Raw genomic sequence first — 21,138 nt, forward strand, 5'->3', positions numbered from 1 at the left:
TTTTTTTTAGTGGCAACAGGACTGACAAAGTTGTGGGAAAAAAGCTATTCAAGCCCAAACAGATAAAGATCAGACAGTGAGGTTAAATGACTCACTCAAGGTCATATAGGAATACCATCAGAGCCATGACTGACACTTGTATACCATGGGAGAGCTTTTGGCTGAAGATTTCCTATTGCTTTAGAAAAGGTTAAATATCAGCCCCCGGTTGTAGACTGGGAAATAGAGCACAATAGGGCAAGTGACATGCCTAAAAATTAGAGCCAGGTTCGATCTCAGCCTTCCTGTCATCACCGGCCTTCAGCCTTGACACTACAGAGAGATTAACTATCCCCCTGCTGATCATTTTTGGCACAAAGAACAGGAAAGCAAGGCCCTCCAACAGTGGGAACCAGGAGTAGCTGTGCCTTTGCACAGATGAACTATGGCACCTGAACATTATCCTCATTTGCAATTAAAAGAGTGGACAAAGAACCTGCCCAAGCACACTTACTGAGTCTAGGCAGATCTGGAATTAAAAATCAGGAATGCCTAGGGCCTAGGCGACTGCTGAGACCAGAAAGTTATTACAGACACTGCACTATCCAAAACGGGTGGAGAGAGAGAAAAACAAGACCAGTTTAAGTGATGTATACACTTTGTTTGGCAGCTTGCAATTCTATACCATACAGCAATATGATAAACTGCACGAAGATATAAAATCTGTTTATATATTAGAGTTGCCATTTCTCTGTCCTATTTACATAATTTGTAAGGAAAAAAAGGAGAATCATTTTGTGACCTGCTCCCCCAAAAGCAAATGATCTTTAAAAGAATGGGCATTAATAAATCAAAGATCGGTGAATACTGTGTTAATTACAGAAAAAAAGATACCTATAGATATAAACCATGGAAGAAACAGATTTGGACATACAGATGTTCAGAACCTTGCTAACTTCAAATACAAAGCTATAATTTAGACAGTTTATAATAAAATGTGTACATTCAAAAATTTACAATTTTTATCTTCAGTTAAAAACTTCCATAGATCAGAATACAATATGCAGCCTTTTTTAATAGTCCAGGAAAAATAGCCATATTTAAAATACATTGTATAAGCTGCACAAAGTCAGTCTAAAAATAGGATACTACAAATGTAATTTAAAGCGCGGTACATTTCTCAACTAAGTGAAATGCAACGAACAGCTCATTCAGAAGTGTCAAACCATTTTACTGTTTGAGATATTCTGAAACCTGTATACTTGCACTAACAAAGATAGTTAATACATGCTAAACATGTTATGTATTTTAGCTGTTCAAGATGTATATGAAACAAATTCTAAAAACGCTGAGTATTTTAAAAGGCTGAGACAAATCATGTTGCAGCCAAATAATCAAAATAAGAGTGTTGCCATGCTACATCTAAAAAGATTCATAGGCAATTTTTGAATTTTATAAATGGCAAATGTAGCAAAGAAGAAACTGTGCTCTGAAGGACAATGACGAAATATATAAAATGCAAACAAAGTAAAAACTGAATAATGTTTGCTTTAAAAATATACATATACTGCATAGTACCTCCTGCAGACAGTACATAAAAAGGACTTTGATGCAAGTACTATGTGAGGTGAACCTAAGTTCTATCTATATGCATTGAAACATGTTGATGATTGTAGCCTGCAGCAACAGCAAACAAAAGAATTTCTTCAAACAATGGGGGAAAGCTCTCCAGAGAAGAGATGAAAGTGCATTATATTTTCAAAAGTGCATCTTGCATGCTGCTGTCTTTTTACAAATCCACACAGAGAAAAGTGCAAACCAGAAACAGTGTATTTGTGCTTTTTACAGTCTTTTTTCTGTTTCATTCATGCTGTTCACTGGCATAGCACGGGAGCAGCAAATTCTTCCAATTACAGTTTGTCCATTAGCCCTGTGTGGTTTTTTTTTAGATGGGTTTTTTATGAATGATAAAATACTTAATTGTTTCACAACTGATTTTTTTTTTTAAAGAGTAATTTCTCCTGATTATTACTACTAGCTCACAGGGAGATGGACAAAGTGTCTGGTAAACAGACTAATGTGAGAAACAAGGTGGAGGAGGAATATTTTTCCCTGGACCAACTACCGTTGGTGAGAGAGAAGCTTTCAAGCTATACAGAGCTCTTCTTCAGGTCTGGGAAGGGGAAGAAGAAGAAAAAAAAAAGCTCTGCATACTCAAAAGCTCGTCTCCCTCCCCAACAGAAGTTGGTCCAATAAAAGATATATTCTGGCACTCACCCTTGTCTCTAATATCCTGGGACTAATACTGCATAGACTAATGTGACTCATTTAACAATCTCCTTAGTTATGAAAAGGCAGGAGAATGATGTATCAGTTCATTAGTACATGGAAGAAAACCTTCCAAATACACTGAATCACAAAGCAACTTAAAAGAATGTCAACTATAGTGGCCTTCTCAGAGTGGGACATGATTCAAATAATACAGTATCAAACCCATAATGCTTTTACAAGAAACTCACAGGCAGGGACTGTGTCAAAATAGGAGAGGGGGTATATGATTTCCCCTTCTTATTATGATTCTGAGGTGGTTAGAGCCTGAAGAGATCCATTACCAAAAAAAGCAGGTTTAATAGTTTAGATAAAATTTCAGTCAGTATTCCGTGCAGATGATGTTGGGGTTATTGTATGTGGTTTAATGCTTATATATCATTGCACTAGCACTTGATGCACAGGTTGTAAGCATTCTGGTTCAACAAATATCATCCACAAGTTTTGCTCCATTAATCCCACGATAGGTTACTCTACTAGGCCGAACTAAGACTCCATGGTTTGTCTTACAGGTGAAGTAGCGCTTGTCACCCACAGATCCATCATTCTTTCCCTTGGCACTTCTGAGTTCAAGTCCTAGCCATATCCCTGGTGCAAAGTCGGTAGGACCAATGTATCTAATTGTGCCCATCTCATTAGAGCTGGTTAGAAGGACCTGAGAACCCTCATGTAGTTTCACAGGTCCCTCAGTGTTAGTCGTAGTGGTGTTGCTCCAACTACGCCGCAGCATCGAGCTTCTAGATCTAGTTAGAGAAAGAAATTAGGCTTCTTTCAGTGATTCTAAACTACAGCTGTCCAGTTTTGCAGAGTTAATACAGATTTAAACAAACACTCACTTGACAAAGGAGTTTCTCCTGTTTATCTCCTTCTGTGAAGATGCAGAAGTTGTACTTAAACTTCGTCTAAAACCTACAGGAGAAAGTGAATAAGGTGACTAAGCTGCTTGATTTAAAAATAAAACGTGCACAACAGCTTTCTTTGCTCCCTTCTCGTTTGCTAAGCACCCTCCCCACCACTCCTAACTACAGCTGCTTGGGAAATGGTAAGTATTTTGTTGTGAAACATTCCATAACAACCAATAAATGTTCAAGAATTTTGAGGCGGAAGAGGAACAAGGGGTAGGTAGAAATAAATAAATCACAATTTTGAAACAATTTCCATAACAAAATTTGTTTAGAAAAAATGCCAATTTTTCATAAATAATTCACTAGCCCTGTATCAAACCCAAATTATCTGTGAATCATCCCTATTCTGATCTCAACAATCCCTTCTATGCCCCCCACTGCCCTCTGTTTTGTTTTCTTTTTGTATTAGATGGTAACATTTTTGGCAAGAATTTTAATTATCATCAGTAAAAAGAGTACTATGGTAGCAATTGAGCGCAGGGCCCTATCATGCCAAGCACTGTAAAAATATACATTAAGGCACAGTTTCTGCCCCAAAGAGCTTACAGCGTAAACAGACGCAGAAAGAGGGGAAGTTCACTTGCCCAGGGGCACACAGCAGGTCTGGGGCCATGACAGGAAAATAACTCCTGGCTCCCGAGTCTCAGCCTAGCACCCTATCCATTGGGCCAAAGTGCCTTGTATTTTATATAATAAAATTGAGTGCATAAAAAGTACCCAGAGCTTTTCAAAACAACTTTCTAAGTCAACAGTGGACAAAGGGGGAAATATCCATTTATTGCAGTAAGTCCATTCCGAAGCCAGGGTTTTGTTTGTTTTTTTAGTACAAGCAAAAACCCCAGGATGTATAAATAGGGACCAAAAGAACTGGTCAAGGAAGTAAATTCATTTTTATTCACTGGATTGATGGGTTACATTCCAATACCTGATGCAATTATTTCCTCCATTTTTGCAATTGAAGGAACTGATAGCATGTCAGTCTCCTAACTCCAATCCTGCTTGCAGACAGTGACTGGACAGTCAATGTCAGTAAAGGAGGGAGCAGTCAAATAGCAATGCATCTTGGGGCATCTGGGTTGCTCTAAAAGTCTGTTTTGCTTTGGCCATTCAAAGAACCTGGGTGGCATGTCCAGGAAGCTGGAATTTCTGGAAATGTTCTACAGGCTATCCAAAAAAACCCAGACCCACGTCTCAGATTCTTACCTGGGAAAGAATGATTCATTTTACCTGTTGAAACTTCTGTGAGGGAGTCTAAGGAACCTGTTAACCTAAAGTGAGATAATGGGTTATGTCTCACAAATTAATATTGTTTAATTTCAACTTTAAGAAATATATTGCTGGGCTATTTTGGCTAAAGATCTGTTGCAAGGTTTTTCAAAAGACTTAATATGTTGGATTAATTTAGGGTTGAATCCTCCCCACCATGCTGGTTAAATTTTCATCCTAAATAGATTGAGCTTTTAGTTGCCCACAAGTCAGTAAATGCAGAGTTCAGAGTCCCAGAGGCCTTACCTCTTCCTTGTATACATTACTACAGAAAGTCTTGTCAACCGACAGCTAGTAATATAAAATGTTGCATGTGTGTATCTAAGGATACAGAAAAGGTGCACTATGCTCAAGATCAAGAAAACTCAGGATACATCTTAAGTCTTACTGAAGGTGCAGGATGAAAGTTTGCCTGAGAGCATATGCAGCAACAGAAAATGATTTTTTTTTTTTTATTATATACACACACACACACACACACACACACACATCTAAAGACTACAGATAGAGTTCTGATTCCTCTGCGTGTTATAACCCAACAGTAGAAAGGGGGAAACTATGCATCATCTTTTATGCTGTGGGGCATCACTCTGTGATGGTTTGCCATACTAGAAGACTGGAGGAGAAGAAAAAGGGGAAGTGGAATGGGTATGTCAGTCATGGTAACTAGACACAGGCATTGTGCTCCTCCACCGATCAAAAGCACACATGGCTAGAGAGCACAGGGTTCTCTCTGGCATTCCTTACCCCAAGCCCAATGGTAGTGGCTGTGATCCAACTGGTGAGATCTATACCCACCAGGAAGCTATATAGCATCCACAGGCAGAATCCTTGTACTTGAATTCTACTCACAGTATCAGGATTTGGCCCTAAAAATGAGAGCTTTCGAAAGCATCTACTGAATTAGTTACGTCCCTAAATTTAATCACTCGATGTAGAGGCAATGGGATGGAATGAAATATTTTTAGATTTGTGAGGTTGCTGAAACAGCCACCTGGGTATGCTTCCTGTTTATATAGCACTGGTACTGGGACATACTAGTACTCTTTCAACAACCTAGTCTCAGAACCAAGGGGATCTACCACCTCCCCAGCAGCAGGAATCATTGTTTTTCCTCTTTGGTTTGTTCAGAATTTTGTTTCCCATTGGAGAGGAAGTGAGAAAACGTTTTGTGACACAGACATAAAACGGTATCATTACTCACCTCTGCACTCTGGTTGGTGGGGCAAATATGCCATATCTGGGGAGACAACTGAAGTACTGGACCCCTCCAACTGAACCATCATTCTTGCCGTGAGGTTTATTCAGTTCAATGCCACACCAAAAGCCTACAGTTGGAATTTGGAATTTCAATATTACTTTTACCCAGGGATAACTATTTTAAGTACAAAATTTTAATGTTAACAGATGTTCAAGTTTTTGTGCATATGACTAACTTATACATAACAATCTATGTATTTAACCAAACCCGAGACAGGATTTTCCCTGACCCAGAAGTGACCTCATTAAGTCAAATCAAAATGTACGCCACCACTAACATACAGAAGAAAAATAAGAACAGTTAACTAAATTATATTAAAATACACTGAGATACGAATGGTCTATTCAAAATAGACTAGAAATACTGTTGATTACTTGAAACTTAAATCTATTTTAAGAAAAATGGCCTATTCTAGCAACAAACAGAAAAGATAAAAAGCTTTGCATCTTATTTAAGTGAATTTAAGGCTACTGAAAACAGCAGTTTGACAAAGCTGTCCTGGCAATTTCTCTGCACTTATGCCTTAATCCTGATCTCAAATGACCACTACTAAGATTCAAATGTCACTCGATGCTCATTCAGTCCTTTTCCCTCTCTAAAATCTGAAGTAATTATTACCAATTGCAAGGTAGATTTTATGATACAAATACAAGTGTATAAGAACTGGGATTGGCCAGCAATTCATTTCACACAGGCTACTGAACAGCCATCAGATGGTAATAACTTTGATCACTACCAACCTGTGATAAGTGTCAGCTAATTACGCAAAGGTGAGAAGTTCTGTATCCTATCAGCAATCCTTATGCTGTCCAGTCCCAAAAGACTCAAAATTAAATTCAAGCAATTTGGTGCTGAGGCTACAGGTTTAAGGGCAATACTAATTATCAGCTGAAGAAATAAGAACAGTGACCTATGAATTAGAAGTGATCAATATATCAAAAGTTCCTTCTTTCCTGTCCACCAAAGGCAGATGAGACAAAACTATTTGAAAAAGATCTGCATTGCCACCAAAAATAAACTGGGGGGTGCGGAGGGGGGCAAGTTTTTGACAATTGCTCAGAAAGCAGAGCTCTGAATTGTTGGCTACTTTTTGCCATTTTAAAATATGGCTGTTTCAAAGGTGAAGAGTTGCAATGGTGATGTTTTCTTTAAAAAAACATGTACATGGTGACCACTCAGCTAGTCAGGAAATCCATTCCCACAATACAAGTTAAATACAGGGACATAACCATTTGAGGTTAATAGACTATTTTGGCTTTTCAATTAGAGTAATACAGATTCGATAGAACCTATCAAGTGAATAATGACATCTTAAGTGGGGATTGCTTCACATAACATATTTCTTGAAATGATGAATGTGGCTTGTGCCTGCTGATATTTCATTCTGACATTTTATCTTAAGCAATTTTTTTTAAATACTGATACCACCAAGTGTCAAGACAGGGTATTGCCACGTTAAATGGAAGCCCACTTGCTTGAGATTTAAACTATTGGAGGTACAAATATACCAGTCACCCAAAGTGCAGACATTGGGTCATGGAACCTTTTTTGCCTCAACCTTATGGTTATGTTCTAGGCAGCGGTTTGGATTATGAAAGAACTCAAAAATGACAGGAGAGCATAAGAATAATTTGGCTGGAAAGGATACATTTTCAAAAGTTTTAGTTCCTATGGTTTCAGGACAACCCACTTCCCTCTGAAGACACCTAACTATAGAATACTGGGGGTTCGGGGAATTTCCAGCAGGTAAGTTCTCTAGTTATCGGTAACTTCATCGGGCATAAAAATACAAAAAACGGTCCCGACAAGTAACTGAATTCAAACAAAAACTCTCAAAAAGCTCAATATATCACCATGACACATCTAAAAAGTGAAGAGCACTAAATGTTCTAGCAGAGCTTCAGTAACGCAAGACATCAGTGTGGTCAAAAACAGCTGCATATAAAAGCCCAGAGGAAAAAAAGGTGTGCCGCCTTAAGAAAATGAATATTATTACTGTACTTTCTGAGAACAACTACGTCAAGTGGCAGTCACAATTTAAAATACTGTACCATCTTCTCCATTACTCTAGCAGCTCCATGTCAAAGTCAAATATTCAATTACAATAAAGTGAAATTGAGAGAACTCTTAAATTGTTGGATTTCTATTTTAAATAATAAGGTCCAAACATTTATATTGTTCCTAGGACATTACTCGATTCTACAATATATTTTAAGAACAGATAAATTACCTGGTGCAAACTTTGTTGTCCCATAGAATCTAACAGTGCCAGTTCTCTGCCCTACCACTAGCACTTTGTCTCCAAGCTGAATTTCTCCTTCATCAAAAGGGTTTTTTCTTGTAGATGGAGAAGCATTATTCAGTCCTGTTTAATGAAGGGAAAAACTGAAATTAGGACAGTAGCAGTTTTGAAATGCAAAGAGGAGTACATCATGAGGTCTCAGCAGAGAGTCAGCCAACCGACCGGTCAAATATTCATATATGCTCTTAACACAAGGCCCTGTTCCACACACACTGCTTAGATAAAACATTCCTTTGCTTCAGTGGGTATTCAGTCTAATTAAAAAATGCTGGATTTAAGGTTTACTTGGTCGTTAGAAGTTGCAGTAATAGTCTGAAGTGCAGTTCATCTGTAAGTGAGACTAAGAACAGCACCTTCTTCCGCAAATTTTCTAATAGTAAAAATGTTACAAAAATACAAAACTTAAGTTTAAGGACTAACTATCTGACAAGTGCCTCCTCTAAGTTATCACCCCAAGCAGTGACAAAGTAAAAGCAAGTACATTTATACGAATATTTGACCAAACAGTTAACTGACCTGCCATCCCTATTTCCAGCCTGTGAAGGTGTTCTTTAATAATACAACAGATACAGTACCAGCACTGCTTTTAGATGAGGTAGAAGCTACTTTAGGCACTGCCTTTTTAGTGCTGTTAGTTGAGTTCCATTTCTTGGGCTGATTCGGTTTGCTCTCTAAAGAGGTAGTGGAAGAGGAAGAACTGCTGGATCCCAGGAAAGCTGACAGAGGTAATGCAAATAATTATCCAGAGATGGTATGCAGGAAAGGACAAGTCAACTAAAGCAAACAAGCATGTATGATACAGAAGAACCTCATTAATTTACAAAGCAAGCAAGGGAGCAACCAATTAAAAGGCAAAGTTGATACTTTACAGCACGAACTTTATCCATTTATTTTCAGACCAGTAGTTTATTTTTAGGTATTTATAATACTTCTTGATGTGCTGGTAAATATTCTAGCGTACAGTTGTTAAACGAATGAAAAATTAGTAATATGAGCCCTCATCACCTCACTCTCAGTATCCAGTTTATTAAATGGTTGATGAGAAGTAGGGAAAGTGACATTTTTGTGGGCGAGTAATGGTGTGTGGACCACTGCTTAATGTATGCATTAGATACACTGTATTAACATTCAAATCCTTATGATCAAAGAAGAATGGGAGATAAATCACTTATCTCCATTTGTGAACATATTCAATAAGATTGGTCCCGTTTCAACTTTTGCTTTTAGCTCTCTCCTTTTCAGCTCAAAAGTAACACCAGGTATGTCTCCACCTCAAGCTGGAGACATAATTCCCAGCTCATGGAGGCATACCCATGCTAGCTCTGATCATACGCAGGGCAGCTCCTGACACTGAGGCGAGACACTATTTTTAGTATGTTAGCTTGATCAGAGCTAGCCTGGGTATGTCTCTTCAAGCTGGAAATGATCCCACCAGCTCAAAGTGTAGATGTACCAACTGACTGTGAAGCAAGATTTTAACCTCTTTGTGCCTCAGTTTTCCGATCTATGAAATTAGAGATAATGCTGCTTATCTGACTCTCAGGGCTGTTGTGAGAACAGGGCTTTGGAGCTGTGCTCCGGCTCCACTCCAGCTCCAGGCAAAAACCTGTAGCTCCACTGCTCCGGAGCTGCTCCGCGCTCCAGCTCCGGGCTCCGCTCCAAAGCCCTGGTTGTGAAGCTCTCTCATTCAGTGTTTGAGATCTCCACATGGTTGGCGCTAGGACAGATTCAGTATTCATAACACTATATCCTCTATCTTGGGAGGGTGGGGGAGGTAAGTCAAAAAATATGAAGTGCAACTGTTGTGAGCCAGAACACAGATTAAAGAATGGGGTACCTAAGGAAAGAATACAAGAACCCAAAGGCTCCAAAGTTAAGATACTGGTGGTCTCAACATGAACTAAAAAAGTATAAAAATAGTGATTCTGAGCGTGCAAAAGTAACATTCCAAGTTCAAGATTTTAAAAAGTGGATGCCTAACGTCCATATTTAGGCACCCAATTAGGTAGCCCAATTTTCGAAAATGCTGAGCACCAAGCACCTCTGACTGAAGTCAGAAGTGGCTGGGTTTTCAGCACTTTTTGAAAATTAAGCCAGTTATTTAGGTGCCTCATTAGGGATATGGATGCCTAAAGTAGTTAGGCTCCTACATCTTGAAACCCGGTATCTAACTAGTAACTGTTCTTGAACTGAAACTTTTGGGATGAAAAAAAAAAAAAAGTTTTTTCTCAAGAAAAAATACAGTCAGTCAGATGAAGGGTAGGTTTCTGTTTTGTTTTAAATAACTGTAAATACTCAAAATCTTCAAAGGCAAATAGTAATATAATACATGTTCAACTTGAGAAATGTTGGGGGCCTGGATTTTTATAAAGTGCTGAGCAACCACCCTCTGAGAATCAGATCCCTTTGCGTTGTCAAGTTGAGCACCCAAAAAACGAAGCATCAGAAGTCACTAGCCAGTTATAAACCTATAGATCATTAGAGACTGGATTCCAATTTAAAAAGTTAAAATAATATTTTTAAAGATTGAAAATGTTTTTGAAATGATTACATTACAGAAGACGAATCTAAAAATGCTGTTACACCGTTATAATTTGTTACTCAACGCTCAAACATACAAGTAATAAAAGGGTCAAAATTCTGGTACTTGTTGAACATAGTTCCCATTGGAATACATGCAGCCAGCAGCAGGAACACAGGGAGAAAGATCCACCAAAACCTACAAAAAGGCTGTTCTACAGATCATCTGCAGCATGACGTGGTTTTCTTAGACAGAACCTAAGGCTTAGGGGCTGGGCTCCAGGGTTATACATATATCTGCCATGCCATGCTGCCCTGGCAGCGGGCCATATGACTCAGACTAAGACCTGAAGGGACCATCATGATTAAAGCTACGTCTTAGTAATGGGTATTTTTAGTAAGAGTCATGGACAGGTCACAGGCAGTAAACAAAAATTCACGGCCTGTGACCTGTCCATGACTTGTACTATATACCCCTAACTAAAATTTTAACCGGGGGCCGCAGGTGTGGGGGGAGAGGGTGTGTGGCGGCCCAGGGGGCACTGCGGGTGCTGGGGGAGGGGCGGGCAGTGTGCAGACTGGGACTCCCACTGATGCTGGGGGGTGAGGGTTGGCGGAGCTGGCAGGCTCCCTACCCGGCCCGCACGGGTCCCCAAAAGCGGCCGGCACGTCCCTGCAGCTCCTAAGGGGAGGGAAAGCCAGGAAGTTACTGCGTGCTGCTTCTGCCACGAACCCCCGGCTCCGCAGTTCGCATTGGCCGAGAACAGCAGCCAATGGGAGCGGCAGGGGTGGTGCCTGCCACCCTGAGCCTCCTCCCACACCCAAACTACTACTCCTGCTGCTGGGGGGTGGGAGGCAGTGGCTCGAGACTGCCCCAGCAGCGGCCCGTGCAGCTGGCACACAGAACCCGTGACTTCCATGACGGGCACACAGCCTTAATTATGATGATCTAGTCTGACCTCATGCACATCCGAGGGCACAGCCTCACTCACTCACTTCAGTAATAGGCCCATAGCCTCTGGCTGAGTTACTGAAGGCCTCAAATCTTGATTTGAAGACTTCAAGTTATAGAGAATACACCATTCACTCTAGTTCAAACAAGCAAATGACCTAGACCCCACACTGCAGAGGTAGGCCAAAAAAATGAACAAACCAACCCAGGGTCTCTGACAATCTGACTGGCGGTACAATTCCTTCCCAATGCCCAATATGGCGATTAGACCCCAAGCATATGAGCAAGACCCACCAGCCAGACAGGTGGGAGATAATTCTCTGTAGTAACTCAGAATCCTCCCCATCTAGTGTCCCATCGCCAGCCACTGGAGATATTTGCTACTAGCAGTCGCGATGGGCCATATGCCATTGTAAGTAGACTCATCCAGCTCAGCCTCCAAAAAAGTTCGTTTTTTGTCCCCAGTACTCCCTTTGAAAGACCGTTCCAGAACTTCACTCCTCTGATGGTTAGAAACCTTTGTTTCATTTTAAGCCTAAACTTACTGATTGCCAGTTTATATCCATTTGTTCTTGTGCCAGTATCGGCCCTTAACTTAAAACAACTCCACCCCTTGCTAGCGTTTATCCACTTGGTGTATTTATAGAGAGGAATCATATCTCCCTTCAGCCTTTGTTTTGTTAGGCCTAACAGGCCAACCTCCTTGTCTCTTCTCGTAAAGTAGGTTCTCCATTCCTCTGATCACTCTAGTAGTCCTTCTCTGCACCTGTTCCAGTTTGAATTCATCTTTCTTGAACATGGGAGATCAGAAATGCACTCGCTATTCCAGATGAGGTCTCACCATTGCCTCGTATAATGGTACTAACTCTTTCCTAGCTCTACTGGGAATACCTCACTTGACTCCTCCTAGGACTGCATTAGCCTTTTTCACAACGGCATCACATTGGTCCCATTCAGATTAATCCTGCTCCTAGCAGACAGGTGTACAGGGCTGCTTGGAACTAGAATGCAAGTATACATTAGCACTGCTTTTGCAGCATATTTGAGTGCCCATGAAGAGGGGTAGGGGAAGGAAGAGAGATGCGATACTTCCTTTGCCCTACCCAGAATTGGCCCAAAATGAATCAACAAGGGGAATTTAGTTACCTTCTTTACCAGGCATAATTTTCATTCCTTCTTCAGTAGCCAAAAAGGTGGATTCAGAACTACTATCTTTTTTTGACGTAGCTAAGCCTAGGATACAAAAAAAGACAAAAAACAAATAGGGTCAGGAAATATCCCGGCAATTAACAATTAATAATTTTACAAAAAAAACACATATGCAAACAGATACAGTACTGGGTTTGTAGATCACTGAATAAACGATGAAACCTCCAAGTCCATCATTTCAATCCAACTGTTCTACATACATACTATAGACACTAGTAATCTTTACAGAAGAGTGTGATATCTAATATTTAGAACATGGTACTGGGAAAATAAGGATTTATGTCCTAATCCTGACTGATACTAGTTTCCTGTGTCACCACTGGCAAGCCACAACTTCTCTGTGCTCTCTCCCATCCCTCTCTTCACTCACCTGTGAAATGGGGCAAAGGTCTGCCTAATTTACAGGTTTCGGGATGCTTATTTAGTACTTGTAAAATGTAATTCTTCAAATATGAGCACTAACAAAACCACAGTATTTTTATATAAAACTTCTAGTTGTAAAATAATTTACCAACCATGTTAAACCACTGACACTTAAAAACGCTCCAAAGCAATCAAGCCATATTATAAACAAATTGCTTGCCAAATGTTTATATTGAAACAATCTGAGTTAACACGAGTAAACAAAAAAATCCTTTAAAAATCACAAAATTCTGATTTCCTTAAACACACTCAAAACTGAACATTTTTGCTTTTACTATTGGAATAAGACTACCAACTGTTCAATCTATAATTTCTATGTATGCATGTATTTATACAAATCTGAGTTTCAACCCCATAACTTTTGGTTTCAAGCCTACGAAAATGGATTGAATATGCCAATATTAATCTAATTAAAGAGCCTATTACACTACATAGCAACAATGTAATAACGTGTCTGACCTAATATTGCTGCTTAAATACATGCTTCATGGACAAGTTATTTTGTATTCATAAGTGGTTGTCTGCCACGACTAGGCAAAGAGAACAAAACCTTCCGGGCGATTTTGCTGGTACTAGTGATGAGGGCAAAGCAGACTTTTTATTTAATTATATTTATTGGCTTAGCCCAGATGATATATTATTTTGGTACTTATTTATGACTGCATTATATTTTAAGGTGTTTTATATTTCAGCCTTAAGAGTCAGACATGTGAGAACATTGTTCATGGCCAGAGATATGTTTTATAACAGAAAATCCTTGATTAGTCCCAGTACTTATTGTGATCAGGTGACCATTATTGATAAAATCTAACGGACTACTTAAAGAGCAAATATTTTTACCACAAATATCAAAAGTACAAATAAAAAAGCATTAAAAATATCTATATACAATATTAAAAGTAAGGTTAGACAGAACTCTGCAGTCTATCTACAATGTTTATAGAAGATGTACTAATGATTTTGCATGGCCTGTAATGCAAATAATTTACTGGTGGTTAAGACATTGAAGAAATTTATTCCAGTAATGCAAGTAAACATTTCAGAAGAAAGCTCTGTATTTGTAACTTTAATCTTCCACCTAGCAAGTGAATCCACCAAGCACATTAAGGGTGCGTCTATACTTACCTGCTGGTTCGGCGGCAAGCAATCGATCTTCTGAGATCGATTTAACGCGTCTTGTCTAGATGCGATAAATCGATCCCGGAAGTGCTCGCCGTCGACGCCAGTAATCCTGCTCCGCGAGAGGAGTAGGCGGAGTCGATGGGGGAGCCTGCCTGCCGTGTGTGGACCCGCGGTAAGTACCTTTAAGTTCGAACTAAGATACTTCGACTTCAGCTACGTTATTCATGTATCTTAATTCGAACTGGGGGCTTAGTGTGGACCAGCCCTAAGATAAATGGCAGCTCACTGAATACTGCTTACACATGTAAGCCCTAGTGGGTGTACCATGTATAACTTACTCTGATTTTTACTTAAAGCAAATGTAAAATTTTTGGATTTATAAAGATGGCTAGGCACAGCTGTGTCAAAACACAGGTTCATCACAAACTGTTGTCACAAATGCATTGCCTCAGAGGAAAACAATCCTTTTCCATTTTAGTCAAGATCTTTTGAAAATAAATCATAGCTCAATCTTAACAAACAGCTGTCTAATGGCTCACAATACTCTGAGTGGACCAAACAGCCAAAATGTTTTATAGAAAGAGATAGCTTATGCCATCCATTTTACAGTTTTGCAAACAAATGTAATTATTTTACTGAAGTGTAGCATTTTATGCAAGGTGTCAGTTTTTCCACATCATGTTAAACTGCCTGGATGTTAAGTTAATTGTCTAAGTTGATATCATTAGGACAAGGCATTTCAAAAAAAGATGAGCTCTGTGGAGCATGTCATTTTTCAGATCAAATCGTAACCATGCAACTTATACTATTCAAATGCCCCATTTCTAGCAAAGGTCAGACAGAGAATTTCAGAAAGTCTGAAGTATGTCAGTGTGTAGAAAATTGTAGATGTCCAATTATTTTTAATGGTCACAGAGCAGCACATGTCTACCACATAGACATGACAGCGAGAGTCAAATGATTTTTGCAAGTTATCCCAAATCACTGCTAAAGAAATGTATTCCACCATCCCATCATGTAGTCTGTATATGCTGCATATTTTACAGTTAAAAAAGGAATGTTTTAGAGGATTTTAATAATTTTGTAGGAATATATGTATACCCCTCCACCTGTAAAGTCATGCTGCTTTATTATAAAGGGTCCAACTGGACAGGACTGAGAGAGAGGGGAAATTATAAAACAATACATATAATAGCATTATTTTTACATCATTTAATCAAGATCAGGGCCCATTTGTATATGCTAGGCACTGTACAAACACATGAGAGTCCCTGCTCCAAAGAGCTTAGAAGCTAAATTGACAAGAAAGGCAAAGGGTGGAGGAAAAGGAATATTATCTTGACTTTACAGATGGGGACCTGAGACACAGAGAGAGTAAGTGATTTGCCTAAACTAAGGTCACACAGGAGGTCTGTGACAGAGCCAGGAATTAAACCCAGATCTCCTAAGCCCCCACCCACGGACTTAAACACAAGAATATCCATCCCCTCCAGATATATGCTTCATTTCTCAGGTGAACTAATTCATTCCCTTGACACATAATGTAGTTATTAAAATAGCTTCTAATTATTTTTGCCTGAAAGGTTTTTATTGAAGAAATTGGTGTTAATACTTCTTACAATATTTTAATACATATACACAGCTGCATATAAATTAGCATTTCAATTTGTTTTCCTCAACAGTTTGACAGCCTGCTGATCAAGTCAAATAAAATCTACGTAATTAAAGCAAAGAGATTTTAGACATTTACAGATATCATCTCCAATCAGAAACAGCTTTAAAAGCTTCAGAGAGTGTGCGCTATGGTAAGCCTTTCCCGAACAGTACATCAATATGTAATGTTAGATCCCCTGTATATTATACCACCAAAATGACCATTCACTGAGAATAGAACCTTTAGTCACTCTACCGATTCCCCTGGCTCAGCCCTAGAAAAAGTCCTAGCAATTGTCTTATCAGAATTGGGCAACGGTGTAACTAGTCCCATCTCTTACCTTCCAGCAATCAATGTTACATCATGCTGCAGGGGACTGTAAAAAGGCATAACACAACAGTGCTCTAGTACAGTGACATACCATATGGTAGAACATTAATGGTTACTGTGATTGAGCCATAGGGCCTGATCCTGAGCCATAAGCACCTGCAGTTCAAAGTTATTTCAATGTGAGCGACAGATGCTCAACACCTCTCAGCACCAACAACGTCAGTTAACGAGAAGGCATAATTAATAAATGTCATACTCCTTTCTTATTCCAAGAGGATGAATTAACTACAAGCTAGGATTTTAATATAAAGATATGCAAAATTACCGTCTGATTTTTGGAGAGACTAGCTTTATAACAAAAAAATATTTACCGGTATTCACTTTTGAAGTTATGTGCGTTACATCAATTTTCTTGGACTTGACCAAAGTAGATCGTGTGGAAGGACTTCTGACAAAATTCTTCTTGTGATCTGAAGCCTTACTTATTTTAGAAAGAGGTGCAAAGATACCTGGAGAATAAAAAAAAAGAGAGAGACGCATCTCTTTCTGTATGCAGTATGTAAACCAGGAGAAGCAGTCACGCAACAACAAAAATCTAGCTATTCTTTCTTAGGTTACTCTGTTTAACGAAGTATCTCAGTACCTCAATTAATGGATTGTTATACTCACAGCTGGTGAGCTAGGGAAGTACGATTCCTATTTTATAGATGGGAAAGTCACTTACTCTATCCTGTGCCTCAGTGCTCTGCTCAGCACCACAAAGAATGCTGGTGGCTAAGCTGGAAACAGAGGTAGAACATCCCTCAGCACAAGCTCCTGCATCATCTCACAGGCGGAAATGAAATGCCAAGCAAATTTACAACACAGACACCTCAATTTGACAAACAAAGAAGAGAGACTACATCACATTCCTTTGATGGAGAGAAAATTTTAAGAAGAATATATAAATGTTCCAATGAATCTCTTTCAAAGAGGAAGGCCAAGTAAGCTATGAGAGAAAATGTCAAATAGAAAAGAAACAATTACACTATGGCTGTGAGAAAAGCCAATAACCAATGAAGATACTACATTGCAGTTTCAAGGAAGTAATCAGAAATGGCTTCTTCTGCAACACTTAGAACTGATAAAGTTAGGAGCAGTTAAAGGAATTTACAAAATAGAAAAATCTGGGACAAACAATTTGAATTTATTGTCCCACAGACACCTCGTCTAATCGAACCAATATTTTTCCTTTTTTTTTTTTTTAAATTAAGGTTCCAAAGTATCTGTAAAATATCTAGAAAATAAAGTTATACCACATCTTGGTGCACACTTGAAGTACTGGACTTTTCCAACACTTCCGTCATTCTTTCCTTCTGGTTCATCCAGCTCTACACCAGCCCATTGCCCGCTGGCAAATTCTGTTGTGCCACAAAATCTTAATGTACCAACCTAAAGAAAAGAATTAACACAGAATGACTTTGTGAATAATAAATAAATACATAGTGTCTAATAGACATAGTAAGATAGTAAGTCATCTCCAGATCGATGATCACTATACAGATTGCCACTTTCACATTCCTCTGCCTTCCTTGAGGGCAGAGATCCTTTTCCTTCAAAAATGCCAGCCAGTATGTGTTCTAAGATATAAGAGACACGACTAAGTCACCTGAGATTGAACAAAAGCAGCATTTTTTGGCAGTTATCAGAACAGAAAGAAGTCACAAACAAGATGTACCATTAGACAATGCCATCACTTCAGCAAAGTACTTCAGTGCACGTCTTACTAAGCAGGTTCATTCATTTTGACTTCAAAGAGTAACTCACCTGCTTAAAGTTAGGCACATGCTTAAGTATCCTGAAGAATACAGGCCTCTACCGGATGCAGAAGGCATGACTGAGGCCCAGGCCCACCCTCACGGGGAGGGAGAGTGCTTTAGTGCAATGTCAAAATAAAAACTAGCATTCTATGTATGTAACTGAAATAAGTAAAAATTTCTTTCTTCTTGTTCTGAGGTTTTATTGACTGGCAGCTCGAGTATTTTTGATGGCTGTTATTTTCTTCTTCGCTTTCATTGTGTAATGGTTTCTGGCTAAACAACTTTCATATGTTAATTATCTTGTCAGAACAAGCAGTTTCTTGTATATATTTCAGTTAGCATGCCTTTTGTATAGCTAATGATTGTGTCACCTTTCCTGACACAATTTCAATAACATATCAAATGCAAATTCAAAATGGAAGCTGCGAGGGAAAGTTTTTGAATTGAAAAGAACAAATTATCAATCTAAAGTTAATATAATAAAAATTAGAAAAATCAAATATGCAAGTACTGTTGTCACAGGTGCATGAAAACCCAAATGCTGAATTCTGCTCTTATAAATAGATTTTTCTGCAAAGTTTGCATGTGTGCTTATGGCAATCTTTAAAAAAATCCTATAGCTTTTAAATCATTTCTAAGTCCTTGCTAACCTACAAGAAGAGGAAAAAAGTATATGACTTCATATATACCAGGGGTAGGCAACCTATGGCATGCGTGCCAAAGGTGGCATGCGAGCTGATTTTCATTGGCACTCACACTGCCCGGGTCCTGGCCACCGGTCCGGGGGGCTCTGCATTTTAATTTAATTTTAAATGAAGCTTCATAAATATTTTGAAACCTTATATAACTAAACTATTGTTGTCTGTAAAGTAAATATTATAGACTTATAGAAAGAGACCTTCTAAAAACATTAAAATGTATTACTGGCACGCAAAACCTTAAATTAGAGTGAATAAATGAAGACTCGGCACACCACTTCTGAAAGGCTGCCGACCCCTGATATATACCAATATAGTTACCAATAGAACAACACTTTTCCAAACTTCTCTAGTTTAAAGCAATTAAAATTTGAGCTGCAGTTATTTAACTAAAGTTCTCATTGTTCCTTAGATTATATTGCTACCTCTATAACACGGCAGTGTTTCATCAAAGAAGATGTTAGCTGCATTGTACCAATTAAATAACTAATGGCTAAGCAGAATTAAATGTACCTTTTACCAGTTTCTGGAATGGAAACTAGATTAATTCTACAGAATATAAATTCCTGTCACAAGATCCTGCAAATGGTATCTGTAAGCCCTGGCAGCATTTTGGATCCACACACTATAAAGTCTAAGACTCACTTATTTATTATGATGGACTGTTGAGGAAGGGTTTGCAGGTACAAAATACAGATTTTGCCTGCCAAAACCTACTTTTCACAACAGTGAAAAAGTTGCACTACTACATAAGCTTTCAGCTTCTCATGAGGGGATTTTCCTTTCAACCCGTTTTCCAGCAATAGAAATATCTTCGCATCTCTACTGCCATCCGTATTTCATATCTTCCAGAAGTTATTTTACATTTACAGATAAGAAATCAGTTTCAAGCGTACTACAAATGCCCAATTCACAGGAGATTACTTGTGCAGTTTCAAATTTACTCACTTACCTTTTGTCCTGCTATAACAACACGATCTCCCAGTTTCAAGCCAAGTGACATAAGCATGGCCTTGCCAGTGACATGATCATAGTTTGGAAGCATGGCCTTTGAGATGTCACATGACAGAGGCACTGCATCCAACAGCATCTGCTTGATTTCTTTTGCACTTGCTGCAGCATCTGCCATCTCCAATGGCATATCTACTGGATCAGGAACCACGTCTGCTGGAATCTGTCCTTTGTCATTCTACATAAACAAGGTAGAATAATGAAAAGACTTAACATAAAGACAGGCCAAAACTTGGCTGTGCAGAAGTAGTGTCCATTTATAAGATTTAAAATCCCCTTGCTACCTTTTTTTGTTGTTGTTGTTGTTAGTAACCAGCAGCCAAAATTTTCAAACATGTATATATATAATAATATAAAATAAGCATTTGACTGAGACAAAATACAGCATTTTAAAGTGCATGTTATGAAGGACTAAGAAAACAGACTGCAATGATCTGAAAGTTTCCATACCATCATTGACACACAAACTAAGGATTCTCCAAGTGGCCTTAATACAATTTATATTTGCTCGTTGAAAAAGAATTATATTATATATAGTCCCTGGAACTAGTTGATCAAGAACAGCCCACTGAAAAGCTACTAGCTGGCAATGGCTTTCCATCGTTACCAAATTTGATATGGTGAGCCAAACCATGGTCTATGCTACAATTTTTGACAAGGTTTTTAACTAGGTTGTGCTATGCTTGGCTCTAACATGGCTTGTGTCTGTTCACAACACTGGATGCCTAGTAACTAGGGAGCTAACAATGCTTCATTCTCAGTGCCTAAGTTGCCACATCGTTGTAGCCCAGTTTACTGGTCCTCCTGTCTCTCAGTTACGTGCTAGTGCATCCCAACGTACACTGTCCAGATGCTGCATGCATGCATCCTGGAAACTTTATTTCAAGACAATATAAAACAGCTACCTAGACTTTCCCAGAAGGCAGGATACGAAGACTGTTAGACAGCATGGTAGCTGCAATAGACACAAACAAGGTTGCCATGACTGTATGTGAAAACAGCTGCCTCGTGGACAATTTAGCTATGCTTGTTGTAATCAAGGTCAGATTATTATTTAGCATTTATATTACGATAGCATCTAAAGGATAACAGGTTGAGATCCAGGTTGGGACCCACTGTAAAAAACATGATAAATGACAGTCCCCACAGTGCAAATGAGAGCTGTACTTTAGTACTGACAGGCCTTAGAAGACAGACATTCTATGTGTGGAAAAACATTGACGCTCTTAGTCTAGCTCCTAATGGACAATGCAATCCAAGTACATGCACTAACAACTGATGGAGCATGAAGACTGACCCACAATGCAATTTTTAAAATGAGCAAATCAAACACTTCTAGAAGCATTTACAATTGAGACTGTTAAAGATTTAAAACTGGC

At 38.9% G+C, this 21,138-nt stretch overlaps 1 protein-coding gene across 2 annotated transcripts; it reads right to left on the reverse strand.

The window, feature by feature from the left end:
- Window positions 1-619: 619 nt before the first annotated feature.
- Window positions 620-19,932, reverse strand: CLIP4 (CAP-Gly domain containing linker protein family member 4). Of its 2 annotated transcripts, XM_034764761.1 has the most exons (10): window positions 19,701-19,932; window positions 17,547-17,682; window positions 16,623-16,760; window positions 12,660-12,746; window positions 8,617-8,757; window positions 7,970-8,104; window positions 5,683-5,806; window positions 4,416-4,480; window positions 3,144-3,216; window positions 620-3,050 (listed from the first exon to the last, which is right to left on the reverse strand). In XM_034764761.1, the coding sequence occupies exons 1-10, from the start codon at window positions 19,887-19,889 to the stop codon at window positions 2,729-2,731; spliced, it is 1,410 nt and encodes a 469-aa protein (XP_034620652.1). In that variant the 5' UTR covers window positions 19,890-19,932; the 3' UTR covers window positions 620-2,728. The 2 variants fall into 2 exon arrangements, with proteins under 2 accessions (XP_034620652.1, XP_034620653.1); XM_034764762.1 differs by lacking the exon at window positions 8,617-8,757.
- Between the last annotated feature and the right edge of the window lie 1,206 nt (window positions 19,933-21,138).

The sequence above is a fragment of the Trachemys scripta genome, chromosome 3 (genome assembly GCF_013100865.1).
Source record: "Trachemys scripta elegans isolate TJP31775 chromosome 3, CAS_Tse_1.0, whole genome shotgun sequence".
NCBI lineage: Eukaryota > Metazoa > Chordata > Testudines > Emydidae > Trachemys > Trachemys scripta.

What these genes read in the sequence shown, in the direction of transcription:
- CLIP4 (XM_034764761.1), bottom strand. Translation starts at nt 19,889, where the DNA reads ATGCCATTGGAGATGGCAGATGCTGCAGCAAGTGCAAAAGAAATCAAG. An exon ending in TTGTTATAGCAGGACAAAAG is followed by an intron (nt 17,683 to 19,700) that starts GTAAGTGAGTAA and finishes TCTTTTCTTTAG; the next exon opens with GTTGGTACATTAAGATTTTG. An exon ending in CAAGTGTGCACCAAGATGTG is followed by an intron (nt 16,761 to 17,546) that starts GTATAACTTTAT and finishes TTTATTCTCCAG; the next exon opens with GTATCTTTGCACCTCTTTCT.